The 19,188-nt window shown below is 40.4% G+C and overlaps 1 protein-coding gene across 5 annotated transcripts in view; it reads right to left on the bottom strand.

Moving 5' to 3' along the window:
• sbf1 (SET binding factor 1) overlaps positions 1 to 19,188 on the bottom strand; it is a 62,963-nt gene that overhangs the window by 21,500 nt on the left and 22,275 nt on the right. For 2 of the 5 annotated variants that reach the window (XM_008401530.3, XM_008401532.3), the window contains exons 2-12: positions 16,012 to 16,097; positions 14,721 to 14,858; positions 14,475 to 14,603; positions 14,220 to 14,330; positions 12,309 to 12,386; positions 9,820 to 9,849; positions 6,933 to 7,038; positions 6,490 to 6,622; positions 5,888 to 5,996; positions 5,245 to 5,358; positions 35 to 112 (exon numbers count right to left, since the gene is read on the bottom strand). In XM_008401530.3, coding sequence (XP_008399752.1) covers positions 35 to 112; positions 5,245 to 5,358; positions 5,888 to 5,996; positions 6,490 to 6,622; positions 6,933 to 7,038; positions 9,820 to 9,849; positions 12,309 to 12,386; positions 14,220 to 14,330; positions 14,475 to 14,603; positions 14,721 to 14,858; positions 16,012 to 16,097 — 1,112 coding nt within the window. The remainder of the gene's footprint in view (positions 1 to 34; positions 113 to 5,244; positions 5,359 to 5,887; positions 5,997 to 6,489; positions 6,623 to 6,932; positions 7,039 to 9,819; positions 9,850 to 12,308; positions 12,387 to 14,219; positions 14,331 to 14,474; positions 14,604 to 14,720; positions 14,859 to 16,011; positions 16,098 to 19,188) is intronic. The other 3 variants (XM_008401531.3, XM_008401533.3, XM_008401534.3) reach the window with 3 other exon arrangements.

The raw sequence follows: 19,188 nt of genomic DNA, 5'->3' as shown, positions 1-19,188 counted from the left end.
TGTGTATAAAGATCTGTATTCACATTTTTCTTACCTGGATCTTTAGTGCAGAAGGATGCATGGACTGTGGGGGAAACGCCTGATCTGAAAATTCCAACTCCGGGTCCAAAACCTGCAACAATTTTACAAACCTGTCAAAAATTATGCACAACCACCCACATCTCCCCTTTCACCTTGCTTTATTGTTTCATGTTGCATGTGAAGGACTTATTTTAAAAGGTCCTTCCAAAGAGAAAAACAATTAAAAACACAGAGTCTCCCTCCAAAGACACCCACTGTAGAATGTGATGGTAGCAGCATCATGCTGTTTTTTTTTGTCAATAGGGACGAGAATAGGAAGATGGACAGAGCTGGAGAAAAACCCAAGAGAGATTGTAACATAGTTGAGAGTGGAGCAGAAGTGCAAACAGACTTAGTTTATACCAATTATGTCTAAGGTTAAAAAGAATTATTTTTTAAAAAGTTTTTCTGAAAGAGCTCAGATTTCTTGTCATTTTCATTTTTTGATCCATGATCAGTTTTGGTATTTACTTTTACTGGGAACCTGTTCACTATTAAGCTGAAGTGTGATGGCTCATGCAGTAACAGTGGTGTTGTGCTGCCCAAATATGTGCCTGTTCAAAATCAGTGAAGACTGAATCATCAACACCAGTTGCCATACTTAGAAAATATTAAATGTTACCAATTATTAGTTGACCTCTCCTCTGGATATCAGCTGGATTTTCTGTGCTTAAATACAAGCAGGTCTGTTGCTGCCTTTGAAACTTATTGAAATGGTAATTCACTTTTTATGAAAAGGGATTTTGTTAAAAATAATTGTCCAATATATCATGACAGCATGTGGGTAGGAATGTGTGTTTGTGTTATTGTAATATTCAGCATTTTATGAAATATTCATCTCAACAATCCAAAGCAAAGTCTCAGTCGTGATAAAATTGAATAAATAATGTAGAATGCCAATAAAACTTTATGAATTTCCGCTTATTTCAGAAAGATTTGTCCTTTTTTGTTTGTTGTGGAAGGAAACCGGGAAATATTTCCTCAATTAGTGACAGAGGTCAATGTGATTACACAAAAACCCTGAAACAGCACATTTCATTTCACTTAGGCCCAGTGACCCGGGCCATCTCCCAGATGCCTGACATATTATGCCTTAAAATGAGTCCAAGTAGAAACTCAGGGCTCCACATAACTTGTTGTTGTCCTTCTTTTTGGCTTAAAACCCAGAGACTGTTGTGCTACTTTTCTGCATCAGACAATGAGAAACCCCTGTGTCTTCAGTTCATCGACCAAACAGTTACAAGAGAACCAGAATCAGAATCAGCTTGTGCTGCAGTCATTTTATTATTTAAAATCCTCTTGCTGGGATGAATTACCTCTGATGTAGATCCAGTTGATTGTTGGTCATTAAGTGGAAAAACCAACACTTGATGCTAATTTTCCTATTATGGTCTTGAGTCACATGCCTTGTGTTCTGTAAAACTTTGAACACATCACTGAATGTAATCAGAAAACCTGTAAAAAGGAAAACTGTGGACTTCTGGGTGGGCAAGCAAGATGGCAACAGCTTCACTGAATGGTTCCCAGATAAATATTCTAAAAATGTCCGTCCTCTATGCAGTTGCGGGATGTAAAATACACTACAAAGTGAGTTAAAATGCCTAAGCCTAAATCTAAAAATGCTCTGCTGTTACAAAAGATGAAGGAATGAACATTCCTTCATAAAATGAACGGCTAGCCTCTGGGATTCAGAAGCATCTGTGGTGGCTGACGACGACTGATCTACAAACTACTATTTTCCAACAACTCAGAGAATCACGTTGTGAGAATAGAAGTGGTTTTAGAAGTTAAAGAGGAACTAGAAAACAAATGGAAGATTGGACAAAGCAGAAAACCATATTTTGAAAGCAGATAAATAGATTCAGCACAATGAAGTAAAGAACAATGTGAAGTGAAACAAACAGACTGAGATGGGTGAACATCTGACAGCCTTCTCTACAGAAGCCTTCTCTGTAGAAGGATCGCTATTCCTCTCTCTCAGCCTTCATAGAAAAGATTGTCTATGAAAATCTTCATAGACAAATTGGAAATTCTGACTTCATTTGACCTGGTTATTGAAAGAGCTCACCGTTCACTGGGACTAAAACCTTCATCTGATGCCCCCCACCACGTTTAATAACAGGTTCACCACATTTGAAGTCAAGGATGAAGTATTAAAACGAGCTTGGCAAATGAAAGGCTTCATGCTGGCAGTGATTGGAGTAATAGACCATGATTATGGCAATGTGAATACACTGAAGCAGTTCCTCAGAGAATAGGAGATAAATTCCAGACTCTTTTACGGTCAAGTTGAGGGTATTTTATGAGAACAACACGTGTCTACAATTCTGCAGCTGAAGCAACAAAAACATGGTGAGTTGAGGCTTCAAAGTCACCATCACCCAACTATCCACATTGTGAGCTGACAAAATCAAGAGTGCTATGTGGACCTAGTCAGGAAAGATGGACAAAGAGCATTCAAAGGACGAAATATGGGATGGATGTAAGAAGAGTCTGGACGCTTTTAGAAGGGAACAAGTAAAACCATAAAACACCAAATGGGTAACGCCACCAGAGGGCCCTTCACGACCACAGAGCGGTGATGCTTTACCCTCAGTCATTCATTAGCTATTACACCATTAAGGTCGTTGACAAGACCAAAGGAAAGGGAATCTTCTTTAACTGGACTTATGTTAGTTCCAAAAGGGTTAAAGTACTAGACAAAATGAAAAATAAAAGGTAGAAGTAAGATTCCTTCAAGAAACTCACCTCTCCGAGACAGAGCATAGTAAACTTAAAAGAATAGGCATTCAGTGCATCACATGAATCAGATTGTAGAAGGAGGGTAACATTTGAAAAGATCCATGAATGACTACAAGGCCAAAGAATGCAGATATAATGTAGTGACTGGCAGACTAGAGGGACGGAATTGATCTTTAACGTTGTGCATGTAGTTTTGATAAATTATTTGGTTACCCACATATTACCAAAGTTTGTGTTTTTGGAAAAACACTTTGAACAGATTCAGTACAGAAGTGGAAGTCAATCAATAAATCGGCCAAAATTAAATTAGTTTTTTCCCCCACTTCCCCACCAAAAGACAAGCGAGACAGAGAAACTACACACACACAGTGTTTCACATATACCCAGCTGAGGCCTTTCATGTGGGCTCTGCCCAACACACACTGCTGTTATGTACAGAGGATCTGAATGCATCTTGGTGTGCATGGCCCATCCACTTCACCAGTACTAATGACGGTAGTGAAACTTCCTGTTAAAAACCTGATCATACTGACAGCAGCTGTTGCTGCCAGTGAAGGCTAGTTTTAATGTGAGGAAGGGGAATATGTTTTCAATACCGATATAGTTTACTAAATAATTGTACAGAGCACTGTGCACTGAGCTTCATTTATTAACAACATTTAAAAATATCCAGATCCAGTTGTTCCACTTTGATGATTTCATTCTAAGACTTTTTGTAATTAAAAGCTGTTAAGTGATTATTACAACAGGAAAATATATATATATTGAGAGAAAACATATGGAGTCATATTTCAAAAAAAAGAAGCAAGATTATTTTTGGCAGAACATCTTTGATTGTGCCACTTTCTTTGAAAATGGGAGCTGAACTCCTTCCCCCCAAAAAACACCTTAAATGTTTCCATGTCTCTCAGCTATGGCTGAGATAATGCAATAACTTAATGTTTTACCATCAGGTGATATAAACCTCTATATGTTGCAGCAGCAACAGAATTAACAAACTGCCAGCAGGTTCTGTTATTCAAGAGAAAAAACAGTAAAATATAGGACGCAAATATCTTTATTTACTTCCCATATATAATTAAAGTCTGTGCAGCAGACAATTTACAACTGTACAGCACGTGAGCTGGCTGACTAATATGCAATAAAACTAGTGCTCACACATGGAATTATATGAATAACAAAGACGATACATTTCTTCAATTATTCCTGGTAATCCTTTGGTCAACACAAAACCAAGATCATAAAAATCATTTCCAGCAAAGTGGCATTAAATCCTGGACTTCCTGCATCACATAGCCTCAGAGTGTAAATGCAATGACTAACAACAAATTCAATATGTGTTATCAAAAACACACGCAAGCATTTCTAACAAGAGGAAGAAATAATGTAATGTGTAAATATCAATAAGGAAGCTGGGAAATCATCTGTGTACAGACTAAGAGCTTTTCTCAGAATGGACTGTCACAGCGATACTGGAAACAACCCAACAGCTTTATATGAGTTGGCTGGTGAAACCGCCTCTAATGAAGACAACAGGGCAGGACAGACAAGGTTTTAAATTATTATCCTGCAATATAGAAGATGTGGCAATGTCAAAGCTCTGACATAAAGAGTAGCTATAAAAACATATATAAACAAAAACAAATCGAAATAATGATGCAGATGGAGTTTAATATTGTAGACTTAAAAAATGAAGCAAAAAATATTTTATTACCTTGGTGAATAATTGGAAATAACTTCTAAAAACATAAGCAATTTCTATCATTTTTTTAACAGTAGTTGCATTACGGCATTCTAGATTTTTGCAAAACCAGTTTAATAATAAGACACGTAGAATGAGCAGTTCTACAGACAACTGAGTGTTGTTTCAAATTCAGATAAATTCAAAAATTATTTATTGATCCTAAAAGGAGACTACATGTTGTAACTCAAATTATTCAAGATTCTTTAAGGAGTTAATGTAGATGGTGAAGGCTGAAGGATCTCCTGTAACAGTCTGTATTACAGTAAATTTGAAGAAACCTCTGACAGAAGAAACTTTTTCTTTGACAGTCTCGTGAAAAGCATGCTCAGGGTTCTATACCTGCATATGTTAATACTTTTCTCATGTTTCTCACCACTCTTAGCACATGATTATTATTATTAATCAATTAGTTAATTAATTAATTAATTATTGTAGCAATTACCAATTTGAAAAATGGTTTTTTGACAGTATAAGGTGTTAGAAGAAGCATTGTTACAACAATGAAAATAAAGGATAGATGAATGGCTTTAAAAGATGATGAAACTCTGTTATGTCACAGAAGGAAGAACTCAGTGAGGACTTTCCAGCAGTGCTGTGTAGCTGATAACTTAGTGAAGACTTCCCACAACCCATTCCTGAGATTTCCCTACATTTACCAGTGTGTTGTGTAATGGCGTGGTTGTGTTTGCATCTCTTACCATGGAGAGGGCAGTCTGGGTCTGCTGCAGCAGAGGTTCAGGCAGCAGAGAGATGTGGACGCATTCAGGGATGGTAACGGTGCCTCCATCCAGGTCAGCAATGATTACGTCCAACTGAAGTCACACAAGTACGTATCATATACATCACCGATAAACAGTGCAGCATCAGATAATAAACCAGACTAACAGACATTGAGTTGTTTCCGTCGGCTGTTGTCCATTATGACTTTAGACATCAAACAACAATAACTCCACATTGAGACAGAACGGCTGCAGGGCTGATAACCTCTGTTCTACACTGTCAAAGGATCAGAGAGCAATCTGTGGCCTGAGATAAGGACTCAACTCACACCTTTAACATAACTGATCATTCCATTTTCAATAAGTCACAGTCAGACAAAAGATTATTTTTAGTACTCTGAAGATTAACTTATCAAGGCTGAAAACACACAATTTTATTGCATTTATAAATCTTAAAGGCAGCAACCAGTCAGGCAGCTGGACAAAGCCCTAGAGTGGAATTAGAATATTAATTGTTCTGAGATCACAGATCTCTTTAGCCCTTTGTGAACACAAACATTTCCTTAACACTAGTGAGTTGCTTTTGTCATATATTTTCATGTTTTCAGTGATAAAAACTCACCAGTTCTTGTGTCTCAGAGCGGAAGAAGGAATTCACACCAATGATGAAGGGAGTGGGAGTGCTCAAGACCTCCAGCAGCTTCCCAGGTAAAATGGGAACATAAGTAAAACTAAGAAAACAAAAAAAAGGTTTAATGTGAACATCATCACAAACAACAGACAAGCCGAGCACGACTACAGCAGCAGAGCAAAGTTAACAGCTGTTAAACATTGTGGATCAACTGTTTTGTACAAAAACGCCATTTGAGATGGAGAACGCTCCATCTCAGACTTAGAGGCTGGTGTGAACAGGGTCGACAACAGTTTAAATAAACCTAACCTAACATATACATATATATTTTACTTATGACTTCTAGCTTCTCACATGATTTCCAATAATCTCTGGATTTCCAGACCCCAAATATACTCCCTAAATTGACTTTTTAAAATTACGCATCTCCACGTTGGAAGATGTTTTAAGGATCTCAGTTTTTCTCATCAATAAAAAAAAAAAAGCTAGTTTGAATGTGGAGCGGAAGTGCAAGCAGCAGAAAATATTTGTCCCTCTACATACACACGTTAGTGTGAACAGGGTTTTTGCTTCCAAAGCATCAGAGTGGTCACCTGTATTTGAGGGGGAACATTATGGCCAGCAGGCCTCGGCAGGCGTCGGTCAGTCTCTGGTAGCTGCTGGACAGAAACAGGATCTTGTGCTCCGTCAGGGCAGCACAGAACAGGTACAACACGTTGACTATACCTGAGAGGAAAAACACACTAAACATTATGACAGGCCATCTGCGGAGAAAAACCAGGTTTCACACACACACACGCACGCACGCACGCACGCACAAAAGATATACAGTTGTCAAGCCATCTAACCAATTAACAGACACTAATGTAGAAAACAACAGTGTTCTAAAAAGCCACACCGGGACACTGGTGTGGTGCAGTTCAACCCAACAGGCACCAAAATTGTAAAGCCAAAATTGTAACCTGTTAATAACAACACATTTAAAAATGAATGAATTCATTGTTTATTTCTGCAAACATGGGATCAGAGTCCATACCAAGCTGCCTAAAGAGCTGGGCCACGCTGCTGCCGCTGACAGGAAGAGCGTCATTGATGGGAGTCTGGATAACTTGCCGGTCACCAGCGCCTAATGTTATTGTCCTCTACAGGTAAGGAGAGATAAAAAAAAGAATTAGAATAAATTAAAGAAAAAAAAAAATCAAACAAATGCGACTCAAGAAAATCATGATTCAGTGCCGAGGTTTGATCAGAGTTGTGTGCGTCCAGAAAACAGCGTGAGTCTGAGACAAAGATGGAGAATCACCGAAGCTCGGCAGGAACATGACAAATAAAACCCAAGCCATTCCAGCTGATCAGGTGAATGAGGCTGCAAAAGACTCCATGCCAGCAACCTTACAGGAAAACACCAGCAGCACCATAACAAAAGGTTCCCATGGACAATAAAGGTTCAACGACACTGCAGCCCTCATGCTCTATGAACTGTCCACTGCAGTCTAACGGGTAAGAGGGAATGATCAGACTGACTACATACATCAGTCAGGCCACAAACATTCTGCAAAAACTATTTTTAACATTTTAAATAGCATATATTTCTGTGCTTTACGTAGGAGGTTTCAGTTAGTTATCATTAATAAACAACATCGAGCAAGGGGTGGAAAGTAAAAAGCTTAAAATGAGATTACCTAACGGAGTAAACCACAGGGATGTGGTTTAGGACAGTATTCATATATGGAGCAGAGGAAAAGTTCCAAAAGGTCCTGGATGGTTTGGCTCAGGAGGCCAAACAGAAAACAGTGCAGCCACATCCCATGCACTCTACAGCAGTAGTGATCATGTCAGTTGACTCAGATTAGCCATTCAGTCCTGAGAGCCAACATCTGATCATCAGGTGTGCAAAGCGTTTTTTTGGACAAATAGAAGAACTGCTTCTTGCTGCTGCTTCTTTATTGCCTAAATGTCATAGTTGTAAACTAATGAAATAAAATTTCATCCTTGATAAATCAGCATCTGTAATCTATTTCAGGAATTCATGAAAAAAATATTTTACTCGTCACCTGAGTCACACAAAGTGACATATTTCAAATAATGTATTCCTGTTAATATTTGTGATTATGGCTTACAGCTAATGAATACCCAGATTGAAGCTTTTCAGAAAAGAATAGAAAAGTAACATACACCAACATTAGGACCACAGTTTGTGTGAGCTTGATTAGTCAACAGCCCTACAGAGGAAATGGTTGTCAATAGGGAGATGACAAACAGCAGAGACTTGAGGGCCGACACAGAGCCACAGCGTGAGGGCCGACACAGAGCCACAGCGTGAGGGCCGACACAGAGCCACAGCCTGAGGGCCGACACAGAGCCACAGCCTGAGGGCCAACACAGAGCCACAGCGTGAGGGCCGACACAGAGCCACAGCGTGAGGGCCGACACAGAGCCACAGCCTGACTGAGGGCCGACACAGAGCCACAGCCTGAGGGCCGACACAGAGCCACAGCCTGAGGGCCGACACAGAGCCACAGCCTGAGGGCCGACACAGAGCCACAGCGTGAGGGCCGACACAGAGCCACAGCCTGAGGGCCGACACAGAGCCACAGCGTGAGGGCCGACACAGAGCCACAGCGTGAGGGCCGACACAGAGCCACAGCCTGAGGGCCGACACAGAGCCACAGCCTGAGGGCCAACACAGAGCCACAGCGTGAGGGCCGACACAGAGCCACAGCGTGAGGGCCGACACAGAGCCACAGCCTGACTGAGGGCCGACACAGAGCCACAGCCTGAGGGCCGACACAGAGCCACAGCCTGAGGGCCGACACAGAGCCACAGCCTGAGGGCCGACACAGAGCCACAGCCTGAGGGCCGACACAGAGCCACAGCCTGAGGGCCGACACAGAGCCACAGCCTGAGGGCCGACACAGAGCCACAGCCTGAGGGCCGACACAGAGCCACAGCCTGAGGGCCGACACAGAGCCACAGCGTGAGGGCCGACACAGAGCCACAGCCTGAGGGCCGACACAGAGCCACAGCCTGAGGGCCGACACAGAGCCACAGCCTGAGGGCCGACACAGAGCCACAGCGTGAGGGCCGACACAGAGCCACAGCCTGAGGGCCGACACAGAGCCACAGCCTGAGCTGAGGGCCGACACAGAGCCACAGCGTGAGGGCCGACACAGAGCCACAGCCTGAGGGCCGACACAGAGCCACAGCCTGAGGGCCGACACAGAGCCACAGCCTGAGGGCCGACACAGAGCCACAGCCTGAGGGCCGACACAGAGCCACAGCCTGAGGGCCGACACAGAGCCACAGCCTGAGGGCCGACACAGAGCCACAGCCTGAGGGTCTCCATGCCACGCCGGACCACTGCAGTAACCTCTGCTAACGGCAACCTGACCAACTGCTGGGTTGGAGTGAACAGTATATAGACAATTATTAGAATAATAATAGCTAATTTTCTGAGAAAATGAATTAAAGTTTAACTGTAAGCCAAAGTCAAACAGGACAGAAAAGAAAGTTTGAACTACACCACTGTGTGCAAGGAATCTATTCTATCCAACTAAATAAATTCACTTTTCAATTCAAATTAGCTGACCTATAACTAAGTACTAACCTGGAGCCTGTGCTCGACTTTACTGAGGAAAATGGAATTGTTTTTATGTTCTTGGTAAAACTGTTGCTGAGTGATACTTCAGCTTCCACTGTCTATGATTTGCATCAAAATTGTAACCATTTTAAAACAACTCAAGAATTTAGGATCAGCTTTTGCTATAGATGAGATCAGGTGTTGTTCACAGACAGAAAGCATCTCAATTAGTTCACCTAAAGCAGCAGGTGTGTATGGATAGACTGAAGGAAGTGGGCAGGGAAATTAAAAGAAGCTGATTGGTAGAGAGAGACGGTGAGGATATGAAGTCAGGCTGGCGTACCAAACTGTCCTCTCTCTCCTCTGGACCCGGCTGCACAAGCATTCAACACACACACACACACACGCACGCACACACAGCAGGATAAGACATGTTAGAGGTGACTGCACAAGACAGTCATGTATCAGCATGGAAAAACATATAGGCTGAACAAACATCATCATATCACTGTGAAATGGGTGAAAATAGAACATTACACGACACACATGCAAAACAAATATTTGGCATTTTGGCAGCACAAAAACAGCAATAAAAAGAATCAATGCTTCCACTAAAATTCAAAATATACATAGGAATAATAGGGCAATTACTTTTCACACAGGGTCAATTGTTTTGAAAAGCTTTTTCCCTTAAACATAATCATAATCTCAACACATTTACTGTAGTTAAATTACTCTGATGTTACAATTAATATGATGGTCTCAAGCATAAGTGAGATAAAAAGCAAAACCAAAAGCTAATGTTATTTTTAAATGCTGTTACAACAACAACTGGCTCAGAGGGAAGTGAATTCTGAGGAATCAGTTCCAAAACTGAAACAGTGGCACAAACCACAAGCGGTACTAAAAGTAAAGCTGCATCCAGCAGACAAAAATGTTCCCAAACTAAGGTGCCCCGACATTAACATCTGCAAGCTCATGTGATGAGATCAAGCAAAGTGCCAATGACCTCCGGCACAGTGACTGATTCTTTCATTTCAGTCAGAGCAGCTGGCAGGGTGACAGAGGGCGAAGAATGGGACTGGAGTTCCCAACTTCAGGAGGAGTAACAGAGATAATGTGCATGTGCTCCTTTAACAACTTGGATTCTAATAAACACTTGACTTCAGTCCAAAGTAAACACGTCTTTGAAAATCAGGGAAGTTTGGACATTTGTAAATTGTGGACACTGCCATGGCCAGAGTTACCCTTAGTTTGCTTCCATTTCCCCAGGGGAAACTCCATGGACTCTTTGCCATCCTCAGCCCGTCTCAGCTAAACATCGCCCCCTCCTTACTGACTAGTTTTACTAAACTTAAACCTTTATCTTAAAGACAAACATAGCACAAATGTTCCACAAATATTTGACACCATTTTTGTCTGCTTTGAAGAAGGTGGGATGGCCAACTTCACTCAGGTATCTGAGTGTTTCATTAATCACAGACAGTTGTAAGACATTACTTTTGTGTGTCAAAGTAAAGCCAAAGTTAACACTGACCCTTAAATTTGACTCATCTTTCAATGTTTAGGCAAATATGAAAATATGGCTTTATGTAATCAAGAATAACAACAGCAACAGGTGGGATGAAAAGATGGATGAACAACCTGACAGTGTGATCTTATTGACATGTTTTCCCACAGTGGCTGTTACATATGGAGGTAAAGGGAGCCTGAAAACACAGACCCAGCTGTACAGCATCATGTTGTATGACCGTTTTACTGCACAAGGGACTTGTGCACTTCACAAATTACATCACTGCATGAGGAAAGATGATTTTGTTGAAATATTGAAGAACCACCTCAAGATATTCACCAAGAGGTTGTAGTTTGGGCACTAGTGTGGACCCTAAGCATACCCAAGTCATTTACAACAATGACTTGGGCCATTGCTCTGAATGCTCTGAATTTTAAATTATACTTTTCTAATCAAAACACTTTATGGAAGCGTCACATTCATCCAGTCGCAGTCAAAAATATGCAGACATTTATACACAGATCAGAAGAAATCTTGGCGTCAAGTGTCTTGCCCTCAGGCACATCGACATATGGCAGGGTAGAAATCTGGAACTGAGCTGAATGTGCGTGTGACTAACAGGTTCTAGAGAACTGACTCAGCTCCACTAGGTCAGGAGGAGTAGGAGGAAATTTCAGCAAGCTATAGTCAAAAGTTAAGGAAGGATAAACAAAAAAAAAACAAAGTTTCAAAGGCAATTCTACAAAATACTAAGAAATGTATGTCAACTTCTGCCATTGGGCAAATAGAATCAATTACCGTTTGACAATCTAACTGATTTAGTCTAATTTAGTAGTGGGAAAAGTAGCAGAATTTTCAAAGTATGTTTTTTGACATATATTAAGTGCCTTTCCGAAGCGTTGCTGCAGCCTGGAAATGTCTAATGCTGATTAGATGTGATTGTCTCATTCAGATGCTGAGCTGCCAGCAGGAAGCCATCTGTCAGGCCATATGGCTACCAAGCAAGCGAACTATGACCTGCTAAGCATCTACTTTAATGTGTGTGTTTGTGTGGGTGGGTGGGTGTGGTTCTTAATACCTGAAGAAAATCTAAATTATTAAATAAGAAAACAGCAACAAACTCAAATCTGGAGAAATGATATGATTCTGCAGTTTGAATCCAAAACACGCATAAGCAGGTCAGAAACAGTTGGAATCATTCAGTTATTCATGATTTGAAATGAATTAATGAAAAAAAAGACACTGATCTGGTTGATTGACAGAATCAATAACATGGAGCTTGTTGCTGATTGGTGAATCTTGCAGAACAGGAAAGTTACCTGGAGACAGGCCAGCAGCCAGTCACAGGCCGGGGACTGGGGAACTTTGTCTAAACTACAAACTGGGGACTCATCTATCTGTAACACAAAGGAGCCAGTGTACAGAAGGGTGCACATACAATGGGATAGCACATCTGGAACTCTAGTAGAAGGCTTCAGTTCACACAGAATCACAGAAAATACGAAACTTACACCATCTGTGAACCCCTAATAAAATAATGTAACTGAGTTTTGGGATAGCTTGCATTTAAAATAAAAAGGCAATGGCTGATTGTGGAAGACAAACTCTTCCAAAATTTCAAAGGTACGATTCATCAGGAGCAAGGCAACTCATTTAATGAGAATGATGCCATTTAAAAACTGCCAAAATGTGCTTTACAGTAAAACACAAGATGGCATGCTGGCGTCCCACAACATACATCTTCAAGATTTAAACAATATTCATTTGAACAAACATGCTGCAGAACATCCCATCAAAGGTTTGCTGTAAACACATCATTAGGAAGTGGAAACAAACCGTGACAATATGCCACACTAATGATATCCTATGTGAAAGAAAGCAGTTTGTTTGGTTTGAAGGTCTATATCCACCTTATTCCTGGTGCTGCTGTAGGACTGAGTGTGGATGGAACGTCTGAAAACAGCCAAAGTTTCAGTTAACCGCTTTGTTTCAGAAGTTAATTCACGCAGCAAGCTGTAAATTTAAGTAAATGGTGAGCAGCTTAGATAAAAATCTTTTTGTCCAGTTTGAAGAACCAAGCGGTTACACATGAGCCCAGTCATTTCAGCTTATTAATGTGAGGAGGCTGAGAAAGGAGCAGGTCCTCAGAGGAGACACCTGGAGAAATCTTCTCCAAACAGGAAATAACATCATGGAACCTGAGGTTCTGTTGGTGGATATAACATCTCATCTAAACGAGTTGGACCTCAACCTCCAGTGCAATGGCAACACTGTGTGATCTGATGGCAGCAGTCAGCTCCTTATTTGTTTTTCAAGTTTGATTAAAAATTGATTTTTTAATTGCAGTTCTCATTATGTTTTATATTAAAAGATAGAGCAGCTTAAGTTCATAAACAGAATTGCTGAACTTATGAACTCTTAATGCATATTATATTTTGTCCAGTTTTCTTCCTAAGAAAAAATGGTAGCAGTCATAACTTGCTCTAGTAGATCATGGCATATTTTACTGTGGTTCCAGTTCATTGTAAAAACCTACAGAAAAATCTGCTTCCCTGCTCTACACTCTACTTTCTGTGCTTTCTCCCAACAGACAGCTGGTTGTTGTTTGTCAGTGATCAGCAGCTGAGTAATTGTAAAGCGTGACAGATTATTAGACAAAACCCAGATTCCTTGGATGAACTAAATAGTGTGGTCAGCCTATATAACAGTTTGAAAAATTAGCAGCACAAAACGCAGCTGGATAAGACTACGCTGTAACAGTTATGTTTTCCATCAGCATTACCCACCTACATTTAATATTTGTCAAATTCACAGCTACATGAACATCCTGCTGTGTGTGTTTCTCCTGTTGACCCCGGACTGGACTCCATGTCCGCCTGGAGAGCCATGAGGTTGACCCCGACCTTCAGTAAAATCTAACCAACCATTTACAGGGTTACCACAGCTACAAGTCCTCTTACTGTTATCCATCCATCTCATCCTGTGTGAAGCACAAGTTGATAATGATGGCTTATAGGAATTAGGTGGATACAGCAGAACTGATGTGATGAACTGGTCTGAACCAGTAATTAAAGCTACACAGGTTTCTCATTAAACTCAGGAATATTAAACTAAACAGTCCCACTCACACATTAATGACCACCTGTGACCCAGCCATTATAACACCTAATCTTGGCTCTGACCAGAGCAGAACTAACATGTCTCATGCAGGTGTTGGTCAGTTATCATACCTGGGAGCCTCCGGCAACAGGGATGACGCAGGTTAGCAGGTTTCCGATCACAGTTTCTAAAGGTGTTGACAGGCCGTCTACATGGACGGTGTAGATCAGACCGAGGCAGTTCTATGGAATCAAGGCAGACACAGAGGTTAGAGGTCAGCAGGGCAATGTAACAAACACACTAATGATGCACTTAAAACTATAAATCTGTCATTTTTTTTCTTTTAAACACCTAGAAATATACTGGGAAGGCTGATGATGTCCTACCCTGAAGGCCTCGGTGTAATCAAGTCGAGAAACCACCACCAGGCTCTTTGGTGCAAACAGTTTAGCGTGCTGGACTACAGCTGGCTCCTCGTCTGCCTCGTCAGCATCGCCAGCATCAATCTTCTTCAGCTGAACATAGAGGAGAAACAGATGCTGTCACGACATCAAGCTGAAATGAAGTTATTGGTGTTCAGCTTCCTGTGTGATCAGCTCAGAGGGACTGGGTCTAACTGGCTTTCCTCTTACCTGTGGATTATCCAAACCCTCCCAGAAAGTAAAGCAGGCACAGTAGTGACGCTCCGAGTTGATGTCGGTCAACACGGCAACGAAGAAGGAGGCCGGCTGCCGCTCTGGAGCCAGCTGCCAACCGCTAGGCTGGCAAAACTAGAGAGGCAGAGGGAGAGGAAGTGATGACAGCAGGAAGGTTAGATAACACCAGGTTTTACCAGTAAACAATGAAGATAATTACATTTTTCAAACTGATGTGTCATAGTTTCATATTTAATCTTATTTTCCCTGAATATGTTGAATATTGAAGGTACTTATTTAAATGAAGGCTATATACAAAGACAACAAATCGGCAACTTAGTCTCTCATAAACAAAACAGATTTAAAAATAAATGACAAAATATTCAAAATAAGAAGTACCATCTTAATACAATACGAAAAATAATAATTCAAGTCTGGTACTTACAAAAGACGATTATTTTTCATCATTTTAAATCATGCTTTAACTTGACCACATTTATAGCAAATATATATGTGAAATTATGATCTACAATGTGTCATAAATTTTAGGAATTTCTATGTTCAATTTACATTTTACATAAAAGACCATGTCCAAAATTATTCTTACTATGGGAAATTCAAGGTTCCAAAAAATGTTAAATAGTCTGATGTTTTAAAGCATCCTAATTAACTTTGAACAGATGCTTCCAGCCAACCCAACAGGAGGAAACAGCAGGTAGAGGCTCAAGCAACAGAGCGCAGTGAGGAGTTGTAGCTGTGTGATGTGGCCCTATCTGAAAGTTCTCAAGTCCCAGTGGAAAAAAAATATACTACTATTAAAAAAGAACACACAAGACTGTAGAAAAACTCAGAGGGAGTGGTAGAAATTCAAAAGTAACACCTGAATTAACTAAACTGATGGTAAAAAAAAGGGCATGAAAAACAGAATGTCCTGCAGAATGTGGGCCGTGGAGGTGGCTTTGTCTCCAGGCAGACAGTCCAACACACACAACAAGGAGGAAGTGAGGATCCAGAAGGCCTGCTTGCCCTTCAGAAAATCTAATCTGGACAGGTTTTCTGCTGTGTGGTGAGATGAAACGAACATTGTACCATCCCAGAGCCTCTTTGAATTTCATCCAAACCTCTTATTTTGGTAAAACCACAAAAAAAACATTTCATCTGCGTGTGAATGCTGTTAGCTCTATCTGAACCACACAGTTGCTGTTATTGTGTTGTGAGGAGAGTGAAAGCCCTAACCATGACAGGGCTAAATCCATACACAGGAACATGACAGTCAGCACAGACTCACCAGTTCAACGCCTTGTGGGAACGGACTGTCCTCCCAGTCTTTCTCAGGAAACCGCTGGAGAATGCGACCCTGACCCTCACCCTCCACTGCAGGAGACACAGAGGAGCAGAGGAAGAGGTCAGTCTGGGTCGTCTGCAGTATTTGTTGCAATGTCTGTTTCTACAAATAAGCTTCTGTTACAAATCATTTACAGACCATTCCAAAACATTCAGCCCTCCTACAAGTGTGTGCTTATTTACATGATCTAGCCAAGAGAACATGCATGTGTTTCCTGGACTACTAACTGCAACTACAAAGACGGCTGGCAATCATAGCTTACTATGTAGAGGTTTTAGAAATCAGAAGAATTTATATTATATAAATTATATAGATATAAATTATAGACATCTGCAATACATATAGATATATACATACAGATGCATATATGAACCACATATAAAGCCTGTGGCGAGCCACCAGGCTTTACTTGTGCCCACTCCAGGCTTAACATTGCTTATTTATTTGTTATTTAAAATGCTAGCATTTTTTAAGACTTTATAGTTGGTGTTTAGATTTTAATCTTCCAATAACTCATAATTATCAACTGATATTTTCAAATTTCCTATCAACTTTAAACACTTTTTAGCTCAAAAACACAGCAGGCCGCTGGAAGACTGACTGCCGAGCGCCCCAACCACCAGGCAGTGCTAAATCCAAGTATAAAATGGAAATGTCAGAATGATCAAAGTGCGCTTAAAAATCGATATGTTTTTTTTAATGGACTTTTGACTTATTTAGATTTCCATTTCCAGGAAGCAAATAATTACTCGGCACATTTTGACCATAATATGTTTTCAAGATGTTGCTTCTCAGACCAACAGATGGTGTAAAAATGGGATGAATTATATCTGCATTTGATGAGGAATTGGATATTAATTTGACCAGTTTGTCATGCAGATAGTCTTGAGAATAAATGTGGTTTTAATTGGCGCTACACAACTAAACTGAATTAAATATTTGACGAACAACTTGGTCTCTAAACAAAGCCTTCACTTTTCTTTTTGTACAAGGACAACGGCCACATTACATAAGGAAAATAATGTTTTACACTGATGACATTGATTATCATCAGTAACTTTTGACTCTTTTCTTTCTCTACTGTTACACCAGGTCTCCATCAGTGTGTGAGCTTCAGCGTGTCCCTGAAAACAGACACCAGGGAACATAATTACACTTATTAATACACTTAATTACAGTATCCAAACAAATATGATCCATGTTCACAGAAATTGCCATGACGATTGTGCTTGAGTACATATTCCAACTCTAATAGGGACAGAGCCAGTCCATGCCTTGTGAATATCCCCCACAATTTTGAATAAGCAACAATCATTCTTCCACTCAACTCTCCATTAACATGCGTTGACACAGCATCGACTTACCAATGACCTTTCATGGCTTACTCTCATTGCAGAGTGTGTCAATGAGTGGAAAGCCAGCAGTCTTCCCCCATCATTGTGATGGCTATAAGCTTTCTGTATTAAAAATAATTTTGGATTTATTTTTTGGAAATTGGCCGATATTATCAGATACATCCACTGAACTATTGCTTCCTGCTGATTAATGGGGTCTTTTCTGCTGTTGGTGTGAGCTTGGCTCATCTCAGAGGCACAATAATATTACAAAGAGAAACTTTTGTAACCAACACAAGCCAGTCTTTCAGCTGGGTTCCGACTGTAGCCCTGCTGGTCGCTTAAAGGAACCATTCATCTGCACAGAGAATACACTCTACTTCCAAATACAAAGGAAACACAGACAGAAACAAAGGAGCACAAAACCAAGTGCTAATCCATGCTAAAAGAAGATTAACACCAGTTTTTACACACCATGAAAAAAAACCCAACCAAATAATACCTAAAAGAAACATTGTGCAGTAAAATTCAACACACAGTACACAAAAACACTGAAAGTAGGCCAGTGGCTGAAACAGCCAGGGAAATAAAAAGATGAGCTTTTTATTTGCTGGAGTTTTTCACTCTGGTGGCTTGACTGACATTGTCTTTCTTTTTATTATTATTTTAGCTTCTCAGACAATAAAAGTATACACTAATAATGTGACATAGAGTGCATCAAGGGCAGCTAGAAACCATCTGACTGGTCAAATATATGACTGGCATTCAAAAACTGAAAGAATTACACCTGAAATATAATATCCAGCCACATATTGTATCCAAGCAATGCTTTGGGATTGCAAAATTGCAAACAATTTGTGGCTGTTGCATATTTTACCACTTCAGAACAACATAGATCATTTTCTGTGCCAGAGATAAAAGAGATCAGGACATTTTACAACGGACCAATCAATAATTAAACATTCCAATCCTTTCCAAAGGTGTACTGGTGTCCAGTTTAATAAAGTATTACTTTACAGCAAAAAGGAAGTTCATTGTGCTTTACATGACAGAAATATAAACAAAAAACATTACAGAAGAAATAAAATGTTGCAATTTAGACTAGAATAAAACAATGTTCCAGCTCTTATGAAGCAACTCTGAACAGTTTGGTTTTAGCCTTGATTTAAAGGAGCTCAGTGTTTTGGCTGTTTTGCAGTTTTCTAGAAGTTTGTTCCAGATTTGTGGTGCACAGAGGCTGAATGCTGCTTCTACATGTTCACAAGAAGACCTGAGAGGTCTGGAAGGTTGAACCAACAACAGCAGATCTTTAATGTATTTTGGTGCAATCATGCATATTAGTGCACATCACATTATTGTGTACTCTTATAATGTACACTAATACACTAATAATGTGATGACACAAAGTTTATATACTGGTCATTATATGTAAACTTTTGTAAAATACTTTGTATAACACTTAGAAGTCAATGTATTTTTAGCCAGTTGTTTCAGTCCGTTATTAACATGAGCCGGCACAATCTCTCTCACACACACAGGAGCTAAGGGCAGCTAGGCAAACCGAAAAACCAGCAGTCATCTTCACAATAGTAGCATTTTGTTCCCAAAATAAAAGCCGTGAATTTTTATTTGTGTGTAGAATTACCATCCATCCATCTATCCATCCATTTTCTGTACACCCTTGTCCCTAGTGGGGTCAGGAGGGTTGCTGGTGCCTATCTCCAGCTAACGTTTCGGCCCTGTGAAAACTGGACAGGTCGCCAGTTTGTCACAGGGCATGTAGAAT

The sequence above is a fragment of the Poecilia reticulata genome, chromosome 23 (assembly GCF_904066995.2).
Source record: "Poecilia reticulata chromosome 23, P_reticulata-male-v2, whole genome shotgun sequence".
NCBI lineage: Eukaryota > Metazoa > Chordata > Actinopteri > Cyprinodontiformes > Poeciliidae > Poecilia > Poecilia reticulata.
The sequence above is the reverse complement of the archived record's forward strand: the minus strand, read 5'-3'. Positions and strand labels throughout refer to the sequence as shown.